This window comes from Dendrobates tinctorius, unplaced genomic scaffold (genome assembly GCF_039654945.1).
Source record: "Dendrobates tinctorius isolate UK_male_01 unplaced genomic scaffold, ASM3965494v1 ptg000007l, whole genome shotgun sequence".
Taxonomy (NCBI): domain Eukaryota; kingdom Metazoa; phylum Chordata; class Amphibia; order Anura; family Dendrobatidae; genus Dendrobates; species Dendrobates tinctorius.
The window spans coordinates 41,028,880-41,054,251 of record NW_027361675.1 but is presented as its reverse complement, the minus strand read 5'-3'; the positions used below and the strand labels follow the sequence as shown (position 1 = coordinate 41,054,251).

General features: G+C 41.2%; 1 protein-coding gene across 1 annotated transcript in view; it reads right to left on the bottom strand.

Moving 5' to 3' along the window:
- Positions 1-14,802: 14,802 nt before the first annotated feature.
- Positions 14,803-25,372, bottom strand: part of LOC141088020 (N-acyl-aromatic-L-amino acid amidohydrolase (carboxylate-forming)-like) — a 52,043-nt gene continuing 41,473 nt past the window's right edge. The window contains exons 4-7 of the mRNA XM_073573869.1: positions 24,649-24,748; positions 19,098-19,205; positions 17,662-17,771; positions 14,803-16,963 (exon numbers count right to left, since the gene is read on the bottom strand). Coding sequence (XP_073429970.1) covers positions 16,754-16,963; positions 17,662-17,771; positions 19,098-19,205; positions 24,649-24,748 — 528 coding nt within the window. The 3' untranslated portion in view covers positions 14,803-16,753. The remainder of the gene's footprint in view (positions 16,964-17,661; positions 17,772-19,097; positions 19,206-24,648; positions 24,749-25,372) is intronic.

The following is a 25,372-nucleotide window of genomic DNA, read 5'->3' as shown; positions in this document are numbered from 1 at the left end:
CTTGATAACTAACATTTCCCACATATTTACTTTACATCAGAACAATTTTGGAACCAAAATTTTTTTTTGTTAGAAAGTTATAAGGGTTAAAAGTTGACCAGCGATTTCTCATTTTTACAACACCATTTTATTTTTAGGACCACATCACATTTGAAGCCACTTTGAGGGGTCTATATGATAGAAAATACCCAAAAGTGACACCATTCTAAAAACTGCACTCCTTAAGGTGCTCAAAACCACATTCAAGAAGTTTATTAACCCTTTAGGTGCATCACAGGAATTTTTTTGAATATTTAAAAAAAATGAACTTTTTTTCACAAAAAAAATACTTCAGGTTCAATTTTTTTATTTCACCAAGGGTAACAGGAGAAATTGGACTGCAAAAGTTATTGTGCAATTTGTCCTGAGTACGCTGATACCTGATATGTGGGGGGGAACGACTGTTTCTGCGCATGGCAGAGCTCAGAATGGAAGGAGCGCCGTTTGACTTTTTCAATGCAAAATTGGATGGAATTCAGATCGGACGCCATGTCACGTTTGGAGAGTCCCTGATGTACCTAAACAGTGGAAACCCCCTACAAGTGACCCCATTTTGGAAACTAGACCCCCCAAGGAACTTATCTAGATATGTGGTGAGAACTTTGAACCCACAAGGGCTTTACAGAAGTTTATAACGTACAGCGGTACAATTAAAAAATCATATTTTTTCCTCAAAAATGATCTTTTCACCCCAATTTTTATTTTCCCAAGGGTAACAGGACCCTAAAAGTTATTGTGCAATTTGTCCTGAGTACGCTGATACCCCACATGTGGGGGTAAACCACTATTTGGGATCATGGCAGAGCTCGGAAGGGAAGCAGCGCCATTTGACGTTTTTGGCTGGAATTGAGATCGGACATCATGTCGCGATTGGAAAACCCCTGATGTACCAAAACAGTGGAAACCCCCCACAAATGACACCATTTTGGAAACTAGACCCCCTAAGGAACTTATCTAGATGTGTGGTGAGAACTTTGAACCCCAAGGGCTTCACAGAAGTTTATAACATACAGCCGTACAATTAAAAAATCATATTTTTCCCACAAAAATGATCTTTTCACCCTCAATTCTTATTTTTCCAAGGGTAACAGGACCCTAAAAGTTATTGTGCAATTTGTCCTGAGTACGCTGATACCCCACATGTTGGGGTAAACCACTATTTGGGCGCATGGCAGAGCTCGGAAGGGAAGCAGCGCCATTTGACGTTTTTGGCTGGAATTGAGATCGGACACCATGTCGCGATTGGAAAACCCCTGATGTACCTAAACAGTGGAAACCCACCACAAATTACACCATTTTGTAAACTAGACCCCCCAAGGAACTTATCTAGATGTGTGGTGAGCACTTTGAACCCCCCAGTGCTTCACAGAAGTTTATTACGCCCGGGCGTGAAAATAAAAAATTTGTATTTTTTCCACAAACATGATCTTTTAGTCACCATTTTTTTTTATTTTCCCAAGGGTACCAGGAGAAATTGGACCCCAAAAGTTGTTGTCCAATTTGTCCTGAGTATGCTGATACCCCATATGTGGGAGAAAACTACTGTATGGGCACTCGTCGGGGCTCGAAAGGGAAGTAGTGACGTTTTGGAATGCAGACTTTGATGGAATGGTCTGCGGGTGTCATGTTGCCTTTGGAGAGCCCCTAATGTACCTAAACAGTGGAAACCCCCCACAAATGACCCCATTTTGAAAACTAGACCCCCTAAGGAACTTATCTAGATGTGAGGTGAGCACTTTGAACCCCCAAAGGCTTCACAGAAGTTTATAATGCCAGGGCATGATCTGTCACAGGCAGTGCAGAAGGCTTCCTCATGCCTGCGCTTTGCAGGCACTGAGGAAGCCAGCTCCCTGCAGGCCCCTGAAGGCCCCCGTCGCCATCTTGGATTCGGGGGCCTGCAGGAAAGGAGCCCTCCTGCAGCAGCGCTGCACATTGCGCTGCCGTGGGGGGCTCAGGGAAGCACGGAGGGAGCCCCCTCCCTGCCGATGCTTCCCTTTAACCCCCGGTACACCGCGATCATGTTTGATCGCGGTGTGCAAGGGGTTAACGTGTCGGGGGCGGTCCGTGACCGCCCCTGACACATTGTGCCGGGTGTCAGCTGTGATAATCAGCTGACACCCGGCCGCGATCAGCGGCGCTCACCACGTGGGCGCCGCTGATCGCGGTAGACGTACTATCCCGTCCATGGGCATAGGGGCCCGGGTCCCATGGACGGGATAGTACGTCTGATGTCAGGAAGGGGTTAATGTTGTTGAACCGGATTTGATCCAGCATTTAAAATATTTTATTTACCAGTCTATTTCTCAAGCTGTTAGTAATTTAACTAATGAGTGGTTAACTCAGTTAGTAGTCAAGTTGTCAGTTGTCAGCCTGGGGTGTGAAAGGCATGTATGAAGAAGGCTTTGACTTGTGATATGTCCCCATTTGGGATTCATCTTTTGAATGCAGTGAAGCAAAAAATATAGGAAGGTTCATATGTGGATGTGTTCTCTTTATTACCAGTGAAAGAGCAGTTTCTCAGTTCTGACAGGAAAGATGAGAATGCTGATGAGAGCAGGAAGATTAAATCGTTTAATTGGTTGCAAGTGTTTTCAATTTATGCATCTGTGCTGGGTGAAAGGAAACCTGCCTTATGTTGTAGGTTATTTCAGCATGTTGATGCTATTTTAGAAGCTTATAGGCATTTTGGAGGCATGGCGTGGCTTTCCTATGATGAAAGCTTTAGACAGAAATTAGCTGTACACTGGACTATGTCATAGGGCAGCAAAGATTATGGCTTAATCTCATGTTGCTGCAGCATCATGCGAATGCTAAGCAAACCAGCCCAGTTTGTACATGGGCAGCTAGTTGCCAATACCGGCACGAGTGTTCCTGCTGCACAGGTACTCATCCTGCTTCCAAATGTTTTCATAAGCAAAATCAACAGCTGCAACCTTCCTCCAAGGAGCATGGTTCTAAAGGGGCAGACCCCAGTTAAAGTGGAAAACATGCAGGCATGGCTAGACAGATACCCTGACAGGCGGATGGCTAATATGATTTTTCACAGGTTCAGTGACGGGTTTTATGTTCCTGAATATTTAGGTGTGGATTTTGTGGTTCATGCTAATTTGCCATCTTTGGGTAAATATCAGGAGGTGGTGGCTGAAAAGTTGCTTAAAGAAGTTTCCACTGGGAGGATTGTGGGCCCTTTTTTGTCTCCTCCATTTGCCAATTTTAGAGTGTCACCCCTTGGTATGTTAACAAAAAAGGAGGTTGGATCATTCCGCCTGATACATTATCATTTCTACCCATACGGCGCTTCCCTTAATGATCAAGTGGATTCTACTTCGGCTTCTGTTCGTTATGCGTCCTTTGACATGGCTTTGGGCTTGTTGAGGCGCGCAGGCGTGCACAAATGGTTGGCTAAGACAGATATTAAATCAGTGTGTAGGCTGTTACCTGTTCATCCGTCTGGATTTAATTTTTTAGGTTTGTCTTTTAGGAATTTATTTTTTTTTGATAAGTCACTTGCCATTGGTTCTTCTGTCTCATGTTTTCATTTTGAAGGTTTTGATACGTTTTTACAATGGTGCGTTCAGCAGGAAGTTAACGATGGTTTTATGCTTGAATACTTACATGACTTTTTGTTTATTTCCCCTTTTTTCTCTTCAGTCTGTCATAGTTTGTTGGACAAATTTGTTTCACTGATGGAGTTTTTTGGCGTACCGTTGGCAGAGGATAAAATGGTATTGCCGTGTCATCGGTTGGAGTTTCTTGGAATCTTGATTGATTCTGACCGTATGACGTGCAGTCTGCCGGATGTTAAGTTGTAAAAGATGAAGGCTTCGGTACAATTTTTATTGTTTCAGTCAAAAATGACTGCGGCAATTACAGTCCACTCTAGGCCTGTTTAACTTTGCAGTACGCACAGTATTCCGAAGGGTAGGGTGTTCTAGCGGGGCATATATGATGCCACAGTTGGTGTTATCTCCCCGGATTCACATATCCAGTTGACAAGTTCACTGAAATAGGATCTCTTGGTTTGGTCTCAATTTCTAGATAATTAACCAAGGGATTACTTGTTGGCAACATGCCTTTCAAGATTCATTTTCCATCTCTTTGTTTACTGCAGCCAGTGATTTTGGCTTTGGTGGTATTTTTGATTGTGAATGGTGAGCGACTTCTTCGTATGTGACTTGGCTGTCAAAAAATATAACTGATAACAACTTAGTTTCCGAGTTGTTCTGTATCTTGGTGTTTTTATTTCTTTGGTCTTCGAAATTGTCAAATTCAAGAATTTGTTTTCAGTCTCACAGTAAGGGGTTGGTTTTTGCCATTAACACTAAGACTTCTAAGAACACATTGGGCCTCTATTCTCCTTAGGCAAATTATTTTACAGTGCTTGAAAGCTAATATTTGGTTGAAGGCTAGCTTCTGTGTTCAGAATCATCACTTACCTGTTCAATTGTTGTCTCATCAGCATCTATCGGATTTTTGAGAGTTGTTTCCGGGTGGAGCTCAGAAAGGTTGTCCGTTTCTCTCCCAATGGTGGTCCCTCACTTGACGAAGATATCCTAGTTGGTCGCCGGTTCTGTGGCCGCTAATACCTGGGAGTCTTATTCTTTCTTCTGGAACTTTTGTAAAAGGTTTTATATTTTTTCAAATTCTTAATTGGCCAGAATCTGTCGATTTCATATATTCAGAAGACTCTAGTGGGGATTTCCTTTTTTCTATGGCTTCATGGTGAAGCCGTGTTGACCAATTTATTTATAGTGAAACAGGCTATAAAAGGTTACAAGAGGTCTTGTTTTTCCCCTGATGGTCATCGTCCTATTACAGAAGCCCTGTTAGTAAGGTTGTGCGATGCTTTAGAGAAGGTATGTCATGATGATTACGAAGTTGCTCTCTTTCGCGCGGCTTTCATCCTGGTGTTTTTTGCTGCACTCTGGGTCAGTGAATTTCGGTTTCTCAAACAGTTCATTCGGTTTTGCATTTGTCGGATGGCCAGGTTTCTGCATCTAATATGTTGATTTTCATACGAAAGTCCAAGATGGACCAGTGTGGTTGAAGTGCATCGGTCACTCTTTTTCGTTGTCCAGATTCTTTAGTTTGCCCAGTTAGCAATGAGGAAGTTTGGTTATAATGTAGGGGGTTCATCGCTGGTCCTTTCTTTCATCATAGCAATGGTTTCCCCGCAACTTTTTATCAATTCAATTTTATTTTAAAAAAAGTGCTCGAGTCTGCTTCACTTGGATGGTTTTGGGTTCAATTCCCATTCATTCAGGATGGGAGCAGCTACTACTGCTGCTCATTTAGGTTTATCTGATTCCTTAATTCAAAAAATTGGGATATGGCAGTCTAAAAAATGTAAGTTGTACATTCGCCCTGAATGGCTTTTGCCACAGTGAACTAACTTTCTTTTTTCTATTTCCTCAGGCTCAAAGGATGCATGGCTGCTGAGTCACTCATTTATCCACTGGGCTCACCAAAGAGCTGAGAGTCGATGTTATTCCAATAACCTGGCTTTTCGAACAAGTCAGGTGCAGGTATTTTGGCATGGTAAAAGGGCCCTTTAGTGGGCTGACCTGCCTGAGTTTTTAATGCACTCTGTCGTTTTTCCTTCCCCGGACATTTTAGTTATTCATTTAGGAGGAAACCATATAGGTAAGATTCGTACCTGGGATTTACTGCCTCAAATGAAAAGAGACATTGCTTGGATCCAATGTCAATTTCCCTCTTGCTATTTGGTGTTTTCCGAAATTTTCCTGAGTTTGCTTTGGCATGCTACTGGATTATGTTTTTTGGAAAGTATCAAGAAGCGTATAAATAAAGATATGTGCAAGTTTATGTTAGCTATTAACGGGAATTCCTATAGGCACGTTGACTTGGAGGGCTTCCTGTCGGGTCTCTATTGGACGGATTTGATTTAGCAGTCCGATTTGGGACTTGATATATTTAATGTAGGACTCCAGAACATTTTTGACAATTGGCTGAGGTGTGTGTTGAGGGGGGTTTACCCAATTCTTGAATCCCCCCCCCTTGTGGCGGATTGGTTCTGGTGTTTTATTAAATTGATTAATTATTATTTATCATATTTATGGATTGATGAATTAAAACTCATAATAATTTATTCAGGTCATGTCTTAATAAAAACACCACGGCCAATTTTTGATACCACAGCAGTTGTCGCGCGTCTTATTTCTCAGTTAAGTGGGATTGGAGCAATAGGTCTTGTGTCATCATGGTTTTTCAACCATTGTGGCTGTGATATTCCCCCAATTTGGTACTTTTTCTCCCTTGAGGAGTCAGAGATGAAATGCGTCGGGAGCACCATGGGACATTCTTTATATTAATCCTTGGAATTTCGTGTGGGAAAATGTGTGGCCTTGTTTCCTTCATGCAGTATATAGGATTTATCCTGATAATAATAATAATAATAATAATAATCTTTATTTATATAGCGCCAACATATTCCGCAGCGCTTTACAGTTGAACAGTTTCAAACACAACAGTCATAAGTAACAACGTTAACAATACAATAATTAAAGCGAAATAAGACGACCCTGCTCGTGGAGCTTACAATCTACAATGAGGTGGGGGGGATACAAAGCACAGGTTTGTATTTACAATGATGTATTTACAATGACGGTCCAGCCATCTTCAGGGGGTGGGGGTTAGATGGAGATAGAGAATGGGCTACACACACACAAACATGACTTTGATTACTGAATGTGATAGGCCGCTCTGAACAAATGTGTTTTGAGCGAGCGCCTAAAACTATGCAAATTGTGGATGGTCCTAATATTTTGGGGTAGAGCATTCCAGAGGATTGGCGCAGCACGGGAGAAGTCTTGGAGTCGGGAGTGGGAGGTACGGATTAGGGCAGAGGTTAGTCGAAAGTCATTTGCAGAGCGCAGCGGTCGGTTAGGCCGATAGACAGAAATGAGGGAGGAGATGTAAGGGGGTGCCGCACTGTGGAGAGCTTTGTGGGTGAGAACAAGTACTTTGAATTGTACCCTGTAATGAATTGGCAGCCAGTGTAACGACTGGCGAAGAGCGGACGCGTCTGAGAAACGATTAGCCAGATGGACAACCCTGGCTGCTGCATTAAGGATAGACTGGAGAGGGGAGAGTCGAGTGAGAGGGAGGCCAATTAATAGAGCATTACAGTAGTCTAGGCGGGAGTGGATCAGGGCGACAGTGAGAGTTTTTGTTGTTTCCATGGTGAGAAAAGGGCGGATTCTAGAGATGTTCTTTAGGTGTAAGCGGCATGAGCGGGCAAGAGATTGTATATGGGAGGTGAAGGAGAGATCGGAGTCGAACATAACACCCAGACAGCGCACCTGCTGTCGGGGTGTTATTATGGTGCCACCCACAGAGAGGGAAATGTCAGATTTAGGGAGGTTAGTAGATGGTGGGAGCAGAAGAAGTTCAGTTTTGGAGAGGTTGAGTTTCAGATAGAGAGCAGACATGATGTTGGAGACTGCAGACAGACAGTCAGTGGCGTTCTGTAATACAGCGGAGGTAAGGTCAGGGGATGATGTGTACAGTTGTGTGTCATCAGCATAAAGATGGTACTGAAAGCCAAATCTGCTGATGGTCTGTCCAATTGGGGCTGTATAGAGAGAGAAGAGAAGGGGGCCAAGGACTGAGCCCTGAGGTACCCCAACAGTGAGAGGAAGAGGAGATGAAGTGGAGCCAGAAAACAGAACACTGAAGGAGCGGTTGGAAAGATAGGAGGAGAACCAGGAAAGAGCAGTGTCCTTAATGCCTAGTGACTGGAGCCTAGAGAGTAGGAGAGGATGGTCAACAGTGTCGAAAGCTGCAGAAAGGTCGAGAAGAATGAGCAGAGAATGGTCACCATTACGTTTTGCTGTCAGAAGGTCATTGGTCACTTTGATGAGTGCAGTTTCTGTCGAATGTAGGGGGCGGAAACCGGACTGTGAAGGGTCTAGGAGGGAGTGAGTGGAGAGGTAACGGGTAAGGCGTGAGTATATCAGGCGCTCCAAGAGTTTAGAGATGAAGGGGAGATTGGAGACTGGTCTGTAGTTGTTTGTGCAGGATGGGTCAAGGGTGGGTTTCTTTAGTAATGGAGTAATGATAGAGTGTTTGAAGGAGGAGGGGAAAATGCCAGAGGAGAGGGAGAGATTAAAGATTGTAGTTAGGTGAGTTGAATCCAAGGGATCTTACCTGGATTTATTCATCTGACACCACCTGAATTATGGTGAGATCATTCCTATTATTACATCACACTACGTCATTTATTTGAGAATATATTGGTTTAATTATCCTTACCAGAGCTGGTTATTTGCACATTTATTTGTGTGTCCGTATATATATTTTCTATGCTCACTAGCCTGTTGGCTATTTTAGTTTTATAATTAAAAGTTATATTTTAATCACTACTACCTTGCTGATAATATATTATTATTTGACTGGTAGTACACAACCACATTGTCAAACCATAAATAGGGAAATTAACGTGTTAGTTGAGTAAAGCAGATAAATACAGCAGGTGAAATAAGTACTGAACACGTCACCAACTTTCTAAGTAAAAATATTTCTACAGGTGCTATTGACATTTAATTCTCACCAAAATATTGGAAACAACCCATCCAATCCACACAGGCAAAGAAATCAAATCATAGATGTCCATAAAGTATGTGTAATAATGAGAAATGACACAGGGAAAAAGTATTGGACACATGGAGAAAGAGAGGTGCAAGAAGCCATGGAAGGTCATGACGCCAGCTGAAATCTATCAGCTGGTTCAACTGAAGGCCTATAAAAAGGTGCCTCGTTACCAAGGTGACGTACAAGAAACATCTTATAATGGGTAAAACAAGTGAGCTGTCTCAAGACCTTTGCAACCTCATTTTTGTAAAACATACTGAGGGCATTGGTTTATGAACAATCTCTAAACTATTAAAGGTTTCAGTGAGCATTGTATGGCACTGTTGGGGCCATAATCTGGAAGTGGAAAGAATATCATTTAACCATAAACCGGCCATGACTAGGTGCTCTCCGCAATATTTTAGACAGATGAGTGAAAATAATGATCAGAAGAGTTGTTCAAGAGCCAAGGACCACCTGTGAAGAGCTACAGAGAGACCTGGAATCAGCAGGTATAATTGTTTCAAAGGAAACTATAAGTTATGCACTCAACCTCCATGGCCTGTATGCACGCTCACCAGGCAAGACTCCATTGCTGAACAAAAAGCATGTGCAAGTGCATTTAAAGTTTGCTCACATTTAGACAAGCCTGTGAAATACTAGGGAAATATAGTCTGATCAAATGAGTTCATAATTGAACTCTTTGGATGCCCACCATGTTTGGAGGCCAAAAGGCACTGCAAATCACCTCAAAAACACCATACCAAGAGTGAAGTATGGAGGTGGAAACTTCATGATGTGGGGCTGTTTTTCAGAATATGGCACAGGCAAACTTCAGATGGGAGCTTACAGGACCTTCAGGATTTGTAGAGTGCTTGGTGAGGAAGAATGGGCCAAAATCACACCTGAGCAATACATGCGACTCATTTATCCATGCAAGAGGCATCTTCAAGCTGACATCAAAATTCAATTTTAGGATTTTGGATAACTAGAGGAGGAAGACCTGTGAAGACTCAGACGTCAAGGTTAGATTTCAGAAAGGCAGATTTTAAGTGATTCAGAAAGAGAATTGGAGGGATCCAATGGCTGGATATCCTTAAAGACAAAAATGTCCAGGAAGGATGGGAAATCTTGAAAAATGAAATTCTCAAAGCACAATTGTTAACAATTCCAAAAAGAGGGAAGAATAGGAAGCATTTAAGGAAACCAGGATGGATGAACACAGAACTTAAGCACATGCTAAAAAGGAAGAAAAAAATGTTTATAAAATGGAAAGAGGGAGGCATATCTAAAGAAGAATATAATGCTGTCTGCAGAACCTGCAGGGCACAAATCAGATTATCTAAAGCTGACAATGAATTGAGGCTTGCAAGAGATGTCAAAAGCAATAATAAAGGATTTTGGGGATATGTCAAAAGTAAAAGAAAAGTCAAAGATGCTATAGGATTTTTACAGGATGAAAATGATGAAATGGTAAGACAGGATGTTGAGAAGGCCGAACTTTTAAATTCCTGTTTTGCATCTGTTTTCTCTCAGAAGGGAAATGTAACATCAACTGTTCTTCACTGTCCTATTAAGGGAATAGAAGAATCCAGGATATCTGAGGAAACACTTAGCTAACCTAAATGAATTCAAGACTCCAGGTCCAGATGAATTACACCCCAGAGTACTGAAGGAGATAGCAGAAGAAATTTTTGAACCCCTCTCCATAATCTTTGAAAATTCTTGGAGAACAGGAGAAGTCCCAGAAGACTGGAGAAGAGCAAATGTTGTTCCTATCTTTAAAAAGGGGAAGGAGGTGGACCCAGGCAACTATAGGCCGGTGAGTCTGACTTCTATACCAGGAAAGATCTTTGAACAAATTATTAAACAACATGTATGTCAGTACCTGGATAAGAATGAAGTGATTAAACAGAGTCAGCATGGGTTTGTAACTAATAAGTCATGTCAGACTAACTTAATTTCCTTTTATGACGGAATCACTGACTGGGTGGATCAAGGAAATGCTGTAGATATAGTATATCTTGACTTCAGCAAAGCATTTGACAAAGTATCTCATACAATCCTTATTGAAAAAATGACTAAGTATGGAATGGACAAGGCAACTGTTAGGTGGATTCATAACTGGCTTAGTGATCGGACCCAAAGAGTGGTCGTAAATGGCAGCACATCCAGTTGGAAGAATGTCTCAAGTGGGGTACCACAGGGCTCTGCCCTGGGCCCTGTATTATTCAACATCTTTATCAACGATTTAGATGAAGGAATTGAGGGTAAACTGATTAAATTTGCTGATGACACAAAGCTAGGAGGGATAGCTAATGCTAGAGAAGAGAGAGAGGATTCAAAAAGATATAAATAAACTGGAGCAGTGGGCAGGAACTAACAGAACTGTTTTTAACAGGGAAAAATGCAAAGTACTACATCTGGGCAATAAAAATGAAAAAAGCATATACAGAATGGGAGGAATAGGGCTAAGTGACAGCACATGTGAAAAAGACTTGGGTATACTAATAGATCACAGACTGAATATGAGTCAACAGTGTGATGCAGCAGCAAAAAAGGCAAATGCAATTCTAGGATGTATTAACAGAAGCATACAGTCTAGATCACGTGAAGTCATTATTTCCCTCTACTCCTCTTTGGTCAGACCTCATCTGGAATATTGTGTCCAGTTTTGGGCACCACATTTTAAAAAAGACATCAACAAACTGGAGCAAGTTCAGAAAAGAGCGACCAGAATGGTGACCGGTCTGCAAACCCTGTCTTATGAGGAAAGGTTGCAGGATTTGGGAATGTTTAGTTTGCAAAAGAGAAGACTGAGAGGAGACTTAATAGCTGTCTACAAATATTTAACCCCTTCACGACCAATGACGCCACATAGGCGTCATGAAACCTGGTTCAAATCTGACCAGTGACGCCTATGTGGCGTCATGACTTCAAAGCCCCCCTGCGGGTCGGGTGACCGGGGTCACTGAAAGGTCACCCGACCCGCAGATACAGGGGGCTTTGTAATTCACCACAGGGGGCGTGCCTTCGCCCCCACGTGGCTACGATCGCTCTGATTGGCTGTTAAAAGTGAAACAGCCAATCAGAGCGATAGTAATATTTCATCAATGAAAATTGATGAAATATTACAATCCAGCCATGTCCGATGCTGCTGTAGCATCGGACATGGCTGGAGACACCGATTCCACCCCCCCACCGGCGATCGCCCCCCCGCAACTGAATGACAGCGGCGATCTGCCGCCGCTGTCATCATCTGCCCACCTCCCATTCCCTCTGCTCCCCGCCAGCCTCCGATCCCCCCCTCACCCCCCCGGTACCTCCGGTGTCCCCCAGTCCCTCCCGGTGTCCCTCGGGTCCGGATGATGGGCGCCGCCATCTTTGAAAATGGCGGGCGCATGCGCAGTGCGCCCGCCCGAATCTGCCGGCTGCAGATTCCATTCTTTCATTTTGATCACTCTCACAGTGATCAAAATGAAAGAAAAAGTAAATAAACCCCCCGATTATCACCCCCATAGGTAGGCAGAACTAATAAAATAAAGATAATATATATTTTTTTTTTTTCCATTAGGGTTAGGGTTAGGGTTGAAAAGAGGGTTAGGGTTAGGGTTAAAAAGAGGGTTAGGGTTAGGGTTGAAAAGAGGGTTAGGGTTGAAAAGAGGGTTAGGGTTGGAAAGAGGGTTAGGGTTGGAAAGAGGGTTAGGGTTGGAAAGAGGGTTAGGGTTGGAAAGGGTTAGGGTTGGAAAGGTTTAGGGTTGGAAAGAGGGTTAGGGTTGGAATTAGGGTTAGGGTTGGAATTAGGGTTAGGGTTGGAATTAGGGTTAGGCTTGTGGTTAGGGTTATGGTTAGGGTTGGGATTAGGGTTCGGGGTCTGTTGGGGTTAGGGTTATGGTTAGGGTTGGAATTAGGGTTAGGGATGTGTTGGGGTTAGGGCTGTGGTTAGGGGTGTGTTGGGGTTAGGGCTGGAGTTAGAATTGAGGGGTTTCCACTGTTTAGGCACATCAGGGGGTCACCAAACGCGACATGATGCAACCATTGATTCCAGCCAATTTTGCGTTCAAAAAGTTAAACGGTGCTTCCTCCCTTCCAAGCCCCGACGTGTGCCCAAACAGTGGTTTACCCCAACATATGGGGTATCAGCGTACTCAGGAAAAATTGCACAACAACTTTGGGGGTCTAATTTCTCCTGGTACCCTTGGGAAAATAAAAAATTGGGGGCTAAAAAAATATTTTTGTGGAAAAATTTTTTTTTATAATTTTCACGTCTCTGCGTTATAAACTTCTGTGAAGCACTTGGGGGTCCAAAGTGCTCACCAGGCATCTAGATAAGTTACTTGGGAGGTCTAGTTTCCAAAATGGGGTCACTTGTGGGGGGTTTCTATTGTTTAGGCACATCAGGGGCTCTGCAAACGTAATGACGACCGCAGACCATTCCATCAAAGTCTGCATTTCAAAACGCCACTACTTCCATTCCGAGCCCTTACGTGTGCCCAAACAATAGTTCCCCCCCATATATGGGGCACCAGCGTACTCAGGACAAACTGTACAACAACTTTTGGGGTCCAATTTATCCTGCTACCCTTGTGAAAAAAAAAATTGCTGGCTAAAAATCATTTTTTTTGAGGAAAAAAAAATATTTTTTATTTTCACGTCTCTGCGTTCTAAACTTCTGTGAAGCACTTGGGGGTTCAAGGTGCTCACCACACATCTAGATAAGTTCCTTAGGGGGTCTAGTTTCCAAAATGGGGTCACTTGTGGGGGGTTCCACAGTTTAGGTTCATCAGGGGTTCTGCAAATGTAACATGATGCCCGCAGACTATTCCATCAAAGTCAGCATTTCATAATGTCACTACTTCCCTTCCGAGCCCCGACGTGTACCCAAACAGTGGTCATCCCCCACATTTGGGGTATCAGCGTACTCAGGACAAACTGGACAACAACTTTTGGGGTCCAATTTATCCTGCTACCCTTGTGAAAAAAGAAATTGATAGCTAAAAATCATTTTTTTAGAGGAAAAAAAAATATTTTTTATTTTCACTGCTCTGCGTTATAAACTTCTGTGAAGCACTTGGGGGTTCAAGGTGCTCACCACACATCTAGATAAGTTCCTTGGGGGGTCTAGTTTCCAAAATGGGGTCACTTGTGGGGGGTTCCACAGTTTAGGTACATCAGGGGTTCTGCAAATGTAACATGATGCCCGCAGACCATTCCATCAAAGTCAGCATTTCATAATGTCACTACTTCCCTTCCGAGCCCCAACGTGTACCCAAACAGTGGTCCCCACCCACATATGAGGTATCAGCGTACTCAGAACAAACTGGACAACAACTTTTGGGGCCAATTTATCCTGCTACCCCTGTGAAAAAAAAATTGCTGGCTAAAAATCATTTTTTTTTTTGTGGAAAAAAAAATATTTTTTATTTTCACGGCTCTGCGTTATAAACTTCTGTGAAGCGCTTGGGGGTTCAAGGTGCTCACCACACATCTAGATAAGTTCCTTGGGGGGTCTAGTCTCCAAAATTGGGTCACTTGTGGGGGGGTTCCACAGTTTAGGTACATCAGGGGCTCTGCAAATGTAACATGACACCCGCAGACCATTCCATCAAAGTCAGCATTTCAAAATGTCACTACTTCCCTTCCGAGCCCCGACGTGTGCCCAAACAGTGGTTCCCCCCCACATGTGGGGTACCAGCGTACTCAGGACAAACTGGACAACAAATTTTGGGGTCTAATTTATCCTGGTACCCTTGTGAAAATAAAAAATTGCGCACTAAAAAATAATTTTTTGAGGGAAAAAATTTTTTTTTTTATTTTCACGGCTCTGCGTCATAAACTTTTGTGAAGCACTTGAGGGTTCAAGGTGCTCACTACACATCTAGATAAGTTCCTTAGGGGGTCTAGTTTCCAAAATGGGGTCATTTGTGGGGGAGCGCCAATGTTTAGGCACACAGTGGCTCTCCAAACACAACATGGTGTCCGCTAACGATTGGAAGTAATTTGCATTTTAAAAAGTCAAATGGCGCTCCTTCCCTTCTGAGCCCTGCCGTGTGCCCAAACAGTGGTTCCCCCCCACATATGGGGTACCAGCGTACTCAGGACAAACTGGACAACAAGATTTGTGGTCCAATTTCTCCTGTTAGCCTTGTGAAAATTAAAAATAGTGTGCTAAAAATCATTTTTGAGGAAAAAAAATTATTTTTTATTTTCACTGCTCTGTGTTATAAACTTTTGTGAAGCACTTGGGGGTTCAAAGTGCTCCCTACATGTCTAGATAAGTTCCTTAGGGGGTCTAGTTTCCAAAATGGGGTCACTTGTGGGGGAGCTCCAATGTTTAGGTGCACAGGGGCTCTCCAAATGCGACATGGTGTCCGATAACGATTGGAGCTAATTTTCCATTCAAAAAGTCAAATGGTGCTCCTTGCCTTCCGGGCCATGCCGTGCACCCAAACAGTGGTTTATGACCACATATGAGGTATCTGTGCACTCAGGAGAAATTGCCCAACAAATTTTAGCATCCATTTTATCCTGTTTCCCATGTGAAAATGAAAAAACTGAGGCTAAAAGAAAATTTTTGTTGGAAAAATTAAAATGTCCATTTTTTCTTTCCACATTGCTTTAGTTCCTGTGAAACACCTGAAGGGTTAATAATCTTCTTGAATGTAGTTTTGAGTAGCTTGAGGGGTGCAGTTTTTAGAATGGTGTAACTTTTGGGTATTTTCTGCCATATAGACCCCTCAAAGTGACTTCAAATGTGAGGTGGTCCCTAAAAAAATGGTTTTGTAAATTTTATTGTAAAAATGAGAAATCGCTGGTCAACTTTTAACCCTTATAACTTCCTAACAAAAAAATATTTTGTTTCCAAAATTGTGCTGATGTAAAGTAGACATATGGGAAATGTTATTTATTAACTATTTTGTGTCACATAACTCTCTGGTTTAACAGAATAAAAATTCAAAATTTGAAAATTGCAAAATTTTCTAAATTTTCACCAAATTTCTGATTTTTTGACAAATAAACGCAAAAATTATCAACCTAAATTTACCACTAACATGAAGCCCAATATGTCACGAAAAAACATTCTCAGAATCGCTAGGATCCATTGAAGCGTTCCTGAGTTATTACCTCATAAAGGGACACTGGTCAGAATTGCAAAAAATGGCCTGGTCATTAAGGTCAAAATAGGCTTGGTCATGAAGGGGTTAAAGGGCTGTCACATTGTAGAAGGATCATCTTTATTCTCATTTGCACAAGGAAAGACTAGAAGCAATGGGATGAAACTGAATGGGAGGAGACACAGATTAGATATTAGAAAAAACTTTTTGACAGAGTGAGCAATGACTGGAACAGGCTGCCACGAGAAGTGGTGAGTACTCCTTCAATGGAAGTCTTCAAACAGAGGCTGGACAGACATCTGACTGGGATGATTTAGCGAATCCTGCTTTGAGCAGGGGGTTGGACCAGATGGCCCAGGAGGTCCCTTCCAACTCTACGATTCTATGATCACCAACAAAGGCTTTTGCACAAAATATTAATTAAATTTCAGTAAGCGTGTTCAATACTTTTTTCCTGTGTCATTATTACACAAAACTTAATCTATGGACATTTGTGGTTTGATTTCTCTGCTTGTGTGAATTGTATGGGTTGTTAACGACATCTGGTGAGAATTTTATGTCAATAGCACCTTTATAAATACCGTATATTTACTTAGAAAATTGGTGTATAAAATGGTTCCTTGAGAGAAAAATAAAAAAATTGGCATTAGAAATTTAAAAATACCTTTGATTGACGACCAACACACTTTAGTCTATTGTAGGTATTTACGTTGCTAAATAAAATATGGCTATATATATTGCTAGGATATGGTATAACCTCCTGATCAGTGGGAGGGTAAGAGTTCTCATATCCAGGAGTCCATTGTTTCTGAGATTAAGTTTCCTTCTACATTCCAGGATTACTGGCCATGTTTTGATTGCTTAAAAGAAAACTTTCGGTTTTGCACACTTTTTTCATGAGCATATATATGGCTTAAAAATGAATAGCTAATATTTCCATGTAGAGTCAATTCCACTGGTGGACACCAGGCACCACAGTCCAACAATGATGCCGCCTATTTTATGATTCAAGGATGGTCTGCTGGAGTCTCTAATTTTAAAGCAGGGACTTTCCAGCTGACTTTATCCGTCAGTACGAATGCTACCTTTTTCTCATAATATGCTGCTTCATTAATAAATGTTGGATAAACAACCTTTTCTCCATCATAGAACAAATCTTCTCCATTTATAGTCGTGAAGATAGGATCTCCTGGCTTCAAAGGAACATAATCCTTGTCCTAATTTGGAAGTATAATGTGAATAATTTATTTATATGAAGTTAAAATACATTAAAAGTTCTTATGTAGCTGAAAGGTCTTTAAAAAAAAATCTTCACCATTTCTCTGAAATTTAGTATACCGTAATCTAATATAGATTTTCTGTGCCAACTGTGCATAGGCAGAAAGCTGCCAATCAGTGATGGGGTTATACAGAGCCCATGAATATGGGGGACTACATCGCAGCAGGTTTACTAGTCCTCTAGTGATACTTTCCTGCTGATAAAACAGTGATTTTATCAAAAGTATAGCAAGCAACTCAGTAAGTGACACTAGGTCTTCAAAATGATAATCTCTACTGCCGCTTAGGCAATGTTCAGTCTGTTCCATTTTTAATAAAAGAAGTGGCCTAAATGGAATCTGAGGGATCCCATTTAATATTATAGGGATCGGTTGAGGTCTGTTATGTGTCCTTCTAATCTAAAAATGACACATTAAAACCCCAAGGGAGAACATAATGATAAGTGGGGTCCCTCTGCTTCTGTTTCCATCAGTTATATAACAGGTCTTTTCTGAGTGTAAATACTGTTTGTCTATTCCTAAAACCGTCACAAATAAATGGAATGTCAGAATGCGGGTGTGAACATAGTCTAAATATTGAAAAGATGTTACCGATTGTTTGGTATTGTTATAGAAATAAAGAACCATAAAAACTTTACCTGCAACCCATTGTGGATAAAAGCTGAAATTTCTCCAAAAGAATCTCGTGGGTAATCTACTCTGGACAAAACTCTGTAGATATCAGTTTGAAAACTTGGAAACTCCTTACCTTTAGGAATTAATATGACAGAAACAATATGCTGTGATCATATCATAATCAAAAAACATTCCAGGAAATTTTGAGTTAATATTAAGAAGTTATAGAATATTTCAAATTAAAGGGAACCAGTCACCATGAAAGTGCCATCCAATCTGCGGCACCATGTTATAGAGCAGGGGGAGTTGAGCAGATTGATATAATAATAATAATCTTTATTTTTATATAGCGCTAACATATTCCGCAGCGCTTTACAGTTTGCACATATTTTCATCACTGTCCCCGATGGGGCTCACAATCTATATTCCCTATCAGTATGTCTTTGGAGTGTGGGAGGAAACCGGAGCGCCCGGAGGAAACCCACGCAAACACAGGGAGAACATACAAACTCCTTGCAGATGTTGTCCTTGGTGGGATTCGAACCCAAGGCTGCAGCGCTAATCACTGAGCCACCGTGCTGCCCTGATATATAGTTATTGATATATAGTTATGTGAGAAAGGATTCAGTAAACCTGTTTTTTAATCACTTAATCGTCTGCTCTTTCTGAGATTCCGGGGCCAGTGGGCGGTCCTATCAGTGACTGGCAGCTTTCTTTGTATAAGTGCATACTGAGGTCACTGTCAATCACTGATAGGACCGCCCCCTGGACTGAAAATCCCATGAAAGGCAGTAAATTATTAAATCACAGGTTATACTGAATCCTTTCTCACAAAACTAAATATCAATCCGCTCAGCTACTCCTGCTCTATAACATGGTACCTGCAGTCTGGACTGCATTTTCATGGTGGCAGGTTTCCTTTAGGCTAAGTTCACACTAGGTGTTTTTGTTGCGTTTTTTTATGCGCTTTGTAATGCTAATTTTCAGATGTTTCTTACAGTACCAGCAAAGCCTTTCAAGATTTCAGAAATGGTTTCTTTTGTGATCAGGATTTTGTGCTTTGCATGGTTTTTTGGACATAGAGCATGTCACTTCTCTCAGTGTTTTTTTCAGTGTTTTTCACCCATTGACTTGAATGGGTTGTGAAAAACGCACCAAAAACGCAAGTATCGTGTTTTTTGTGCTAAAACCAGAATTTATGGAATAAGACTTTTTTTCAATACTAATCTTTATCAGCATGCACAAGAGACAAATCTAGCATGTCAAAAACACCACAAAAAATGCACACAAAAAACTAAAAAAACACATGGAAATCATGCTTTTTTCTGCAGCTTCTTTCCTGCCAAGAGGTCAGGTTTTGCTGCAGAAAAAAAAACCACTGAAGAAAGGCCTAGTGTGAACTTACCCTTAAGCCTTTCCAATGTTCGCCAGATATGTGAATTGTTTGGCAATATCTTACCTTGATTAAAAAGCTCAATGAAGTCTAGGCCACAGTTTACAAGTTGTCTCATCCTAGACAACACATCCGCTCTGGTCACTCCTTGAGGCTGAGGTCCAAGTTCTATACCTTCAAAGACACAAAGCGACATCAGAAAGCATTAGATATTCTAGTGTAGTTAGTCCAGGCCCCTGTCATTTTTATTTAAAAATTTACAATAGAAACAGTTTTTGTTTTTTTTCCAGATCTCATGAATTTTTTTGTTTGGATGTCACTATGTTTGTATGTATAGCTTTCATCTTTCTTTGCAGCTATCTGTACTAGATCCATACATTTATAAACATCTTCCAAGTGTAAATGTTTTTGTGCTACAGAATTCTAGCTTAACACCTTTCTGACCTTAGGCATACTATTCCGCCCGTGTGCCCTGGGACTTAATGCCATGGACGGAATAATATGTCATCGGCGATCAGCTGCGCTCACGGGTGTCAGCTGATTATCACAGCTGACACCCGACACATTAACTCCTGGCACACTGCGATCAAACATGATCGCAGTGTACCGGGGGCTTAGGGAAGAATCGCGCAGGGTGAGGGCTGCCTGCGTGCTTCTCTGAGACCAACAGAACAACGCGATGTACTCACGTTGTTCTTAGGGCCTCCTCCCTGCAGGCACCCAGATCCAAGATGGCCGTAGGGGCCTTTCGGGTCCTGCAGGGATGTGGCTTCTTAGTGCCTGCTGAGAGCAGGCGCCGAGAAGCCACCTGCACTGCCTGTCAGATCGCTGATCTGATACAGTGCAGTGCAAAGTGTCAGATCAGCGATTTGACACTATATAGTAATGTCCCCCCCCCCGGGACAATGCAATAAAGTGAAGAAAAAAAAACAAGCCTAAAAATAATTTTTAAAAAAATTGTTAAATTAAAAAAAATTCCCTAATAAATTCTTTTTTTTGTAAATAAAAAAAACAAAACAATAAAAGTACACATATTTAGTATCGCCACATCCGTAACGACCCGCCTTATAAAACTGTCCCACTTGTTAACCCCTTTAGTGATCCCCTTCAAAAAAACAAGGCAAAAAACAATGCTTTATCATCATACTGCCGAACAAAAAGTGGAATAATACGCGATCAAAAAGACGGATTTAAATAAACATGGTACCGCTGAAAACGTCATCTTGTCCCACAAAAAAAGAGCCACCTTCAGCGTCATCAGCGAAAAAATAAAAAAGTTATAGCTCGCAGAATAGCGATGCAAAAATAATTATTTTTTATATAAAATTGTTTTTATTGTATAAAAGCACCAAAACATAAAAAATGACATAAATGAGGTATCGCTGTCATCATACTGTCACAATCCATTTTTGGATCGATGTCAGATCTGGATCCTTATATATAACCTTTTTTCCTTTCAGGCCATCAGGGGTTAATGTCAGTTTTTGCCCACGGTGGCCGCTGGTGTTACTACTTTAGTTAGCCTGCTGGTGGGTTCCCCCAACCACGGTGGCCGCTTTTGTTACTGCATTGTGATTAATTATCTATGCAGTTGGAAACCACTCCCGCCTTCCTATATAAGCTCACCAGGAGCACCAGCTAACTGTTGGTGATATTGTCCCTCTTTGGAGACCAACCAAGCTGGAGTTCAGGAGCTGACAGTTCTGTGGTGCTTCAGCTGTATGCTGTTTTCAAGTGGCTAACTCTGCTGTCCTGGAGCATTGCAGCAGAGCAAGCTAAGTCTTGTCTTTTACTTTATTTAACCCGAGGTGTCTGTATTACCTTTTCCTTGGGTTTTTTGCGTAGTTCACTTTATTCCCTGTCTCACCTCCTGGGGAGGGGGTTGGGGGTTTAGCTCAGGGCTAAACAGGAGATAGGGACAGGTCAGGGACTTGGGCCTCACTACCATCAAGTGTACCCCCAAATTAAGGAAAGTCAGGGCACCGCCTTAGGCTGAGGGGCAGTTCAGGGGCCCTGGTTCCACTTCTCCTGTTTTCCCCCTACTGCCCCGTGACACGTACTAATCCAAAGAATAAAACTGGTTTATCAATTTTACCACACGCGGAATGGTGTAAATGCCCCCTCACCAAAAGAAATTCATGAATTGCTGGTTTTTGTTCATTCTGCGTCCCAAAAATCAGAATAAAAAGCAACAAAAAAGTCATGTGCCTGAAAATGGTACCAATAAAACCGTCAACTCGTCCCGCAAAAAATAAGACCTTTCATGACTCTGTGGGTCAAAATATGGAAAAATTATAGCTCTCAAAATGTGGTGATGCAAAAACTATTTTTTGCAATAAAAAGCATCTTTTAGCGTGTGACAGCTGCCAAACATAAAAATCCGCTATAAATAGTAAATCAAACCGCCCATTATCACCCCCTTAGTTAAGGAAAAATAATACAATAAAAAACAATGTATTTATTTCCATTTTCCCGTTAGGGTTAGGGCTAGGGTTAGGGCTAGGGTTAAGGCTAGGGTTGGGAGTAGGAATAGGGGTGTGTTGGGCTTAGGGTTGGAGTTAGAATTGGGGGGGTTTCCACTGTTCAGGCATATCAGGGGCTCTCCAAACGTGACATGGCGTCTGATCTCAATTCTAGCCAATTCTGCGTTGAAAAAGTTAAACAGTGCTCCTTCCCTTCCAAGCTCTGCCATGCGCCCAAACAGTGGTTTACCCCCACATATGGGGTATCAGCCTAGTCAGGACAAATTGCACAACAATTACCCTTGGTAAAATAAAAAAAATTGGACCTGAAGTAGTTTGTTTTTAAACATTCAAAAAATTCCTGTGAAGCACCTCAAGGGTTAATAAACTTTTGAATGTGGTTTTGAGCACCTTGAGGGGTGTAGTTTTTAGAATGGTGTCACTTTTGGGTATTTTCTATCATATAGACCCCTCAAAGTGACTTCAAATGTAATGTGTTCCCTAAAAATAAAATGGTGTTGTAAAAATGAGAAATTGCTGGTCAACTTTTAACCCTTATAACTTCCTAACAAAAAAAAAATTTGGTTCCAAAATTGTGCTGATGTAAAGTAAACATGTGGGAAATGTTACTTATTAAGTATTTTGTGTGCCATATCTCTGTGATTTAAGGGCATGAAAATTCAAAGTTGGAAAATTGCAAAATTTTCAAAATTTTCGCCAAATTTCTATTTTACCACTATCATGAAGTACAATATGTCATGAGAAAACAATGTCAGAATCACCAGGATCCATGGAAGCGTTAATACCTCATAAAGTGACAGTGGTCAGAATTGTAAAAACTGGCCTGGTCATTAACGTGCAAACCACCCTTGGGGGTTAAGGGGTTAAATGGAATCTGTCATCACTTTTTACCATCCTAAAATGAGCTCCTGGTCTTATAAAGGAGTTTTTATCATTGGAGCACAGCAAAAGATTAAAACATTTTCTCTACTGTATGCAAGCAGGGACTGGAGTGTCTACTAGGTTTATACCCTGCTTAAAAATGTCAGATGTCTTCATCCATAAACCAACTCCTCTTTTCTAGGTTGAATGTAGATTGGAGCCAACACACGTACAGAAAGGAATTAAAAAATCTGTCCCAAACAATGAATTGCCAATGTTCATGTGCAGGTTTCATGCAGTATGGAACTATTGCTAGATTTAGGAAAGACTATGGAGGATGATGAAGACCTTCATTAACAACAAAGAAAAAAAGCTGGGTTACTGATGAACATGCCAGACATTTCCAAGCAGGACATACTCCCAATGAACACCCTGGGCATCATTTACCAATATGTGGAATATTTTAAAATGTTTTATGTGAGAAGGTTGATCGAAGTTTAGGTTTCCACTCTTTTCTTTACTAATTATCGGTCTAGGAGAAAAGGCAACGAGACCTGTAATCGGCTTTACATTTTCAGTGGCCAAGTACTAAGGCCTCATTCAGACATTAATCACATGTGTTCTATCCAGAATTTTCATGGACTGAACTTTTACCCTTTAAATGCTATAGTGTTATTAACATGTCATTCAGACATTAATCACATGTGTTCTATCCAGAATTTTCATGGACTGAACTTTTACCCTTTAAATGCTATAGTGTTATTAACATGTCATTCAGACATTAATCACATGTGTTCTATCCAGAATTTTCATGGACTGAACTTTTACCCTTTAAATGCTATAGTGTTATTAACATGTCTGTTTTTTCCACAAAAAAATCAAGGAGATTCCCTTTTTTGATCCAAGTCATGGATCAAAATTACCAATACAATTCTATGGGTCCATGAAAATCAACGCACGGATGGAATCCTTTTACAGTCAATGCGATGTCCGTGATTATCCATGTAATGGATAGAAGAAACTTTGCAATAATTTTTTTCATACGTGAAAACTCACTGCTGAAACTGACATCGTAAAAGCTGACACTCTGACCAAACTCTGAAGAAATTCTGATCCAAAACGATGATGAACAACTGTACATGTGATGCAGACACAACTTCCCACTCATGAATACTTCTGGCGACGTCACCATATTGGTTGTTTCTAAAAAACGCACTATGAATTTACTCTAAAATAACCGGATTGAATACGCTTTTTGTGATTGTCTAATGAAGGTCAATGAGACCAAAACGTCATTTTTTCATACACAATTTATCTATCGAACACAATAAATTGTATCATAGAAAGAGTACTGGATTCCTCTTCTATTATATTCTGGATTGGGACCCCATCCGTGCGCCTACCATTAGGAGTGACGTGCTTCCCACATTTTGTTATAAATATCCAGTCATCAAAAGATAAGATTTCAGGCACTCATTCGTCTCTATAAGTATGTCCATAATGCAACCAACAATGACAAATACCATGCATACAAAACAAATCCATATACACGCTTGTAAAGAGACAAGGTGAGCAAAAACCTTAACATATTAAGAACTTGATACCATTAATTAAGAGCAAAAATCTTAAAATTAGTAAACTATTTAGACTAGGTCACATTTTACCAAATTAAATCCTAAAAAAGGTAGATGATATAAGAGCAGGGGTTCCCAGCTTGTGGCGTTCATGCCCAGCCCATGATGTGTGGCTCGAGGCTGCCTGCCAGCTTGGTGCATTCACTCCAGGTCTAGCAAACAACTATGAAGAGCACATCTCAAAATGGTGAATTTTTTGAGTAGCCCTGCACAGAAGAGCAGATCTGAATGTGTATCTTCTAGCCTTGAGAGTTTGGAGACAATATAAGTCTGGTAAGCTGGAAACCGAGTGATGCTACCTGTCAGAGGAGGTACTTGAAGCTGGATGCAACAGTGTGATGGGAGTGCTTGATGTGAGAATATTAAAAGGGGGTATTGTGGGAACCTCTGGATCTTGGTATACTGCCTTGGTGTGATTTCTGTGAAAAAGCTTTGGCTGTCATTATACCAGTAATAGGGGGCTCTGGGTATCATTACTGTGAGGGGGCGGGAGCTGGATATGGCTCACAACCCTCTTAGACCTAAATATGGCTCGCGACCGTCTCTCAAAGCTGAATGTGACTTTCAAGGTCAGAAAGGTTGAGGATGAGGACCACTGATATAATACTATAATATATACCGTAATACAGTAATGCTTACAAAGTGAATGTTTTCCTATATTCTGGAGGTAAATATTATCCTTCTTTGGTATATCGATGAGGAAGTTATAGCATGGCATAGATTGATTCCCACTGTTGCTCTGAAATCAAGAAGAGATTTTTTTCATCAAAACTAGAAGTAACAGAAATAGTTTTATATGAGTTAGTTTCACATTGCCATTATGTTTACATGTAAATTGAGATTTTTGTACAATATAAATGTTAATTTTAAATTAATACTCAGTAGATCAAAAAAAAAACAAAAAAAAACCCCTGACTTATTCATGACAATGCTGTGTACTAGCATAATTTAATCTTCCCATACTATGTATGGTGCACACAGCTGTCGATTCTTTCATCCGAGAGAATCGGGACGATTATGCAAACGACACTCTTGATCAAATTCTGATCTGAGAGTCAGCACAGCGTGCTCCAAAGAGCGAATCGGAGCACACTATGAGGAGATGGAGAACAACATTTCTCCATCTTCTCCATTGTGCCAGTCCGTGGAAATCGTTCTGCACTCAGATGTCATCCTAGGAAGTCTGATGATTTCCACACACTCATCGACTTGCATGGCTGAGTGCGATCCAAATATTGAATCAACCTCGGACATGGTGCAATTTTTTTCCTCAGACCAGCTTGGCCTCATAGAATAACATTGGTCCAAGTGTGATCCAATGTTTTGTCGTATCGCACCCTGACAGAAAATATGGTGGTGTTCA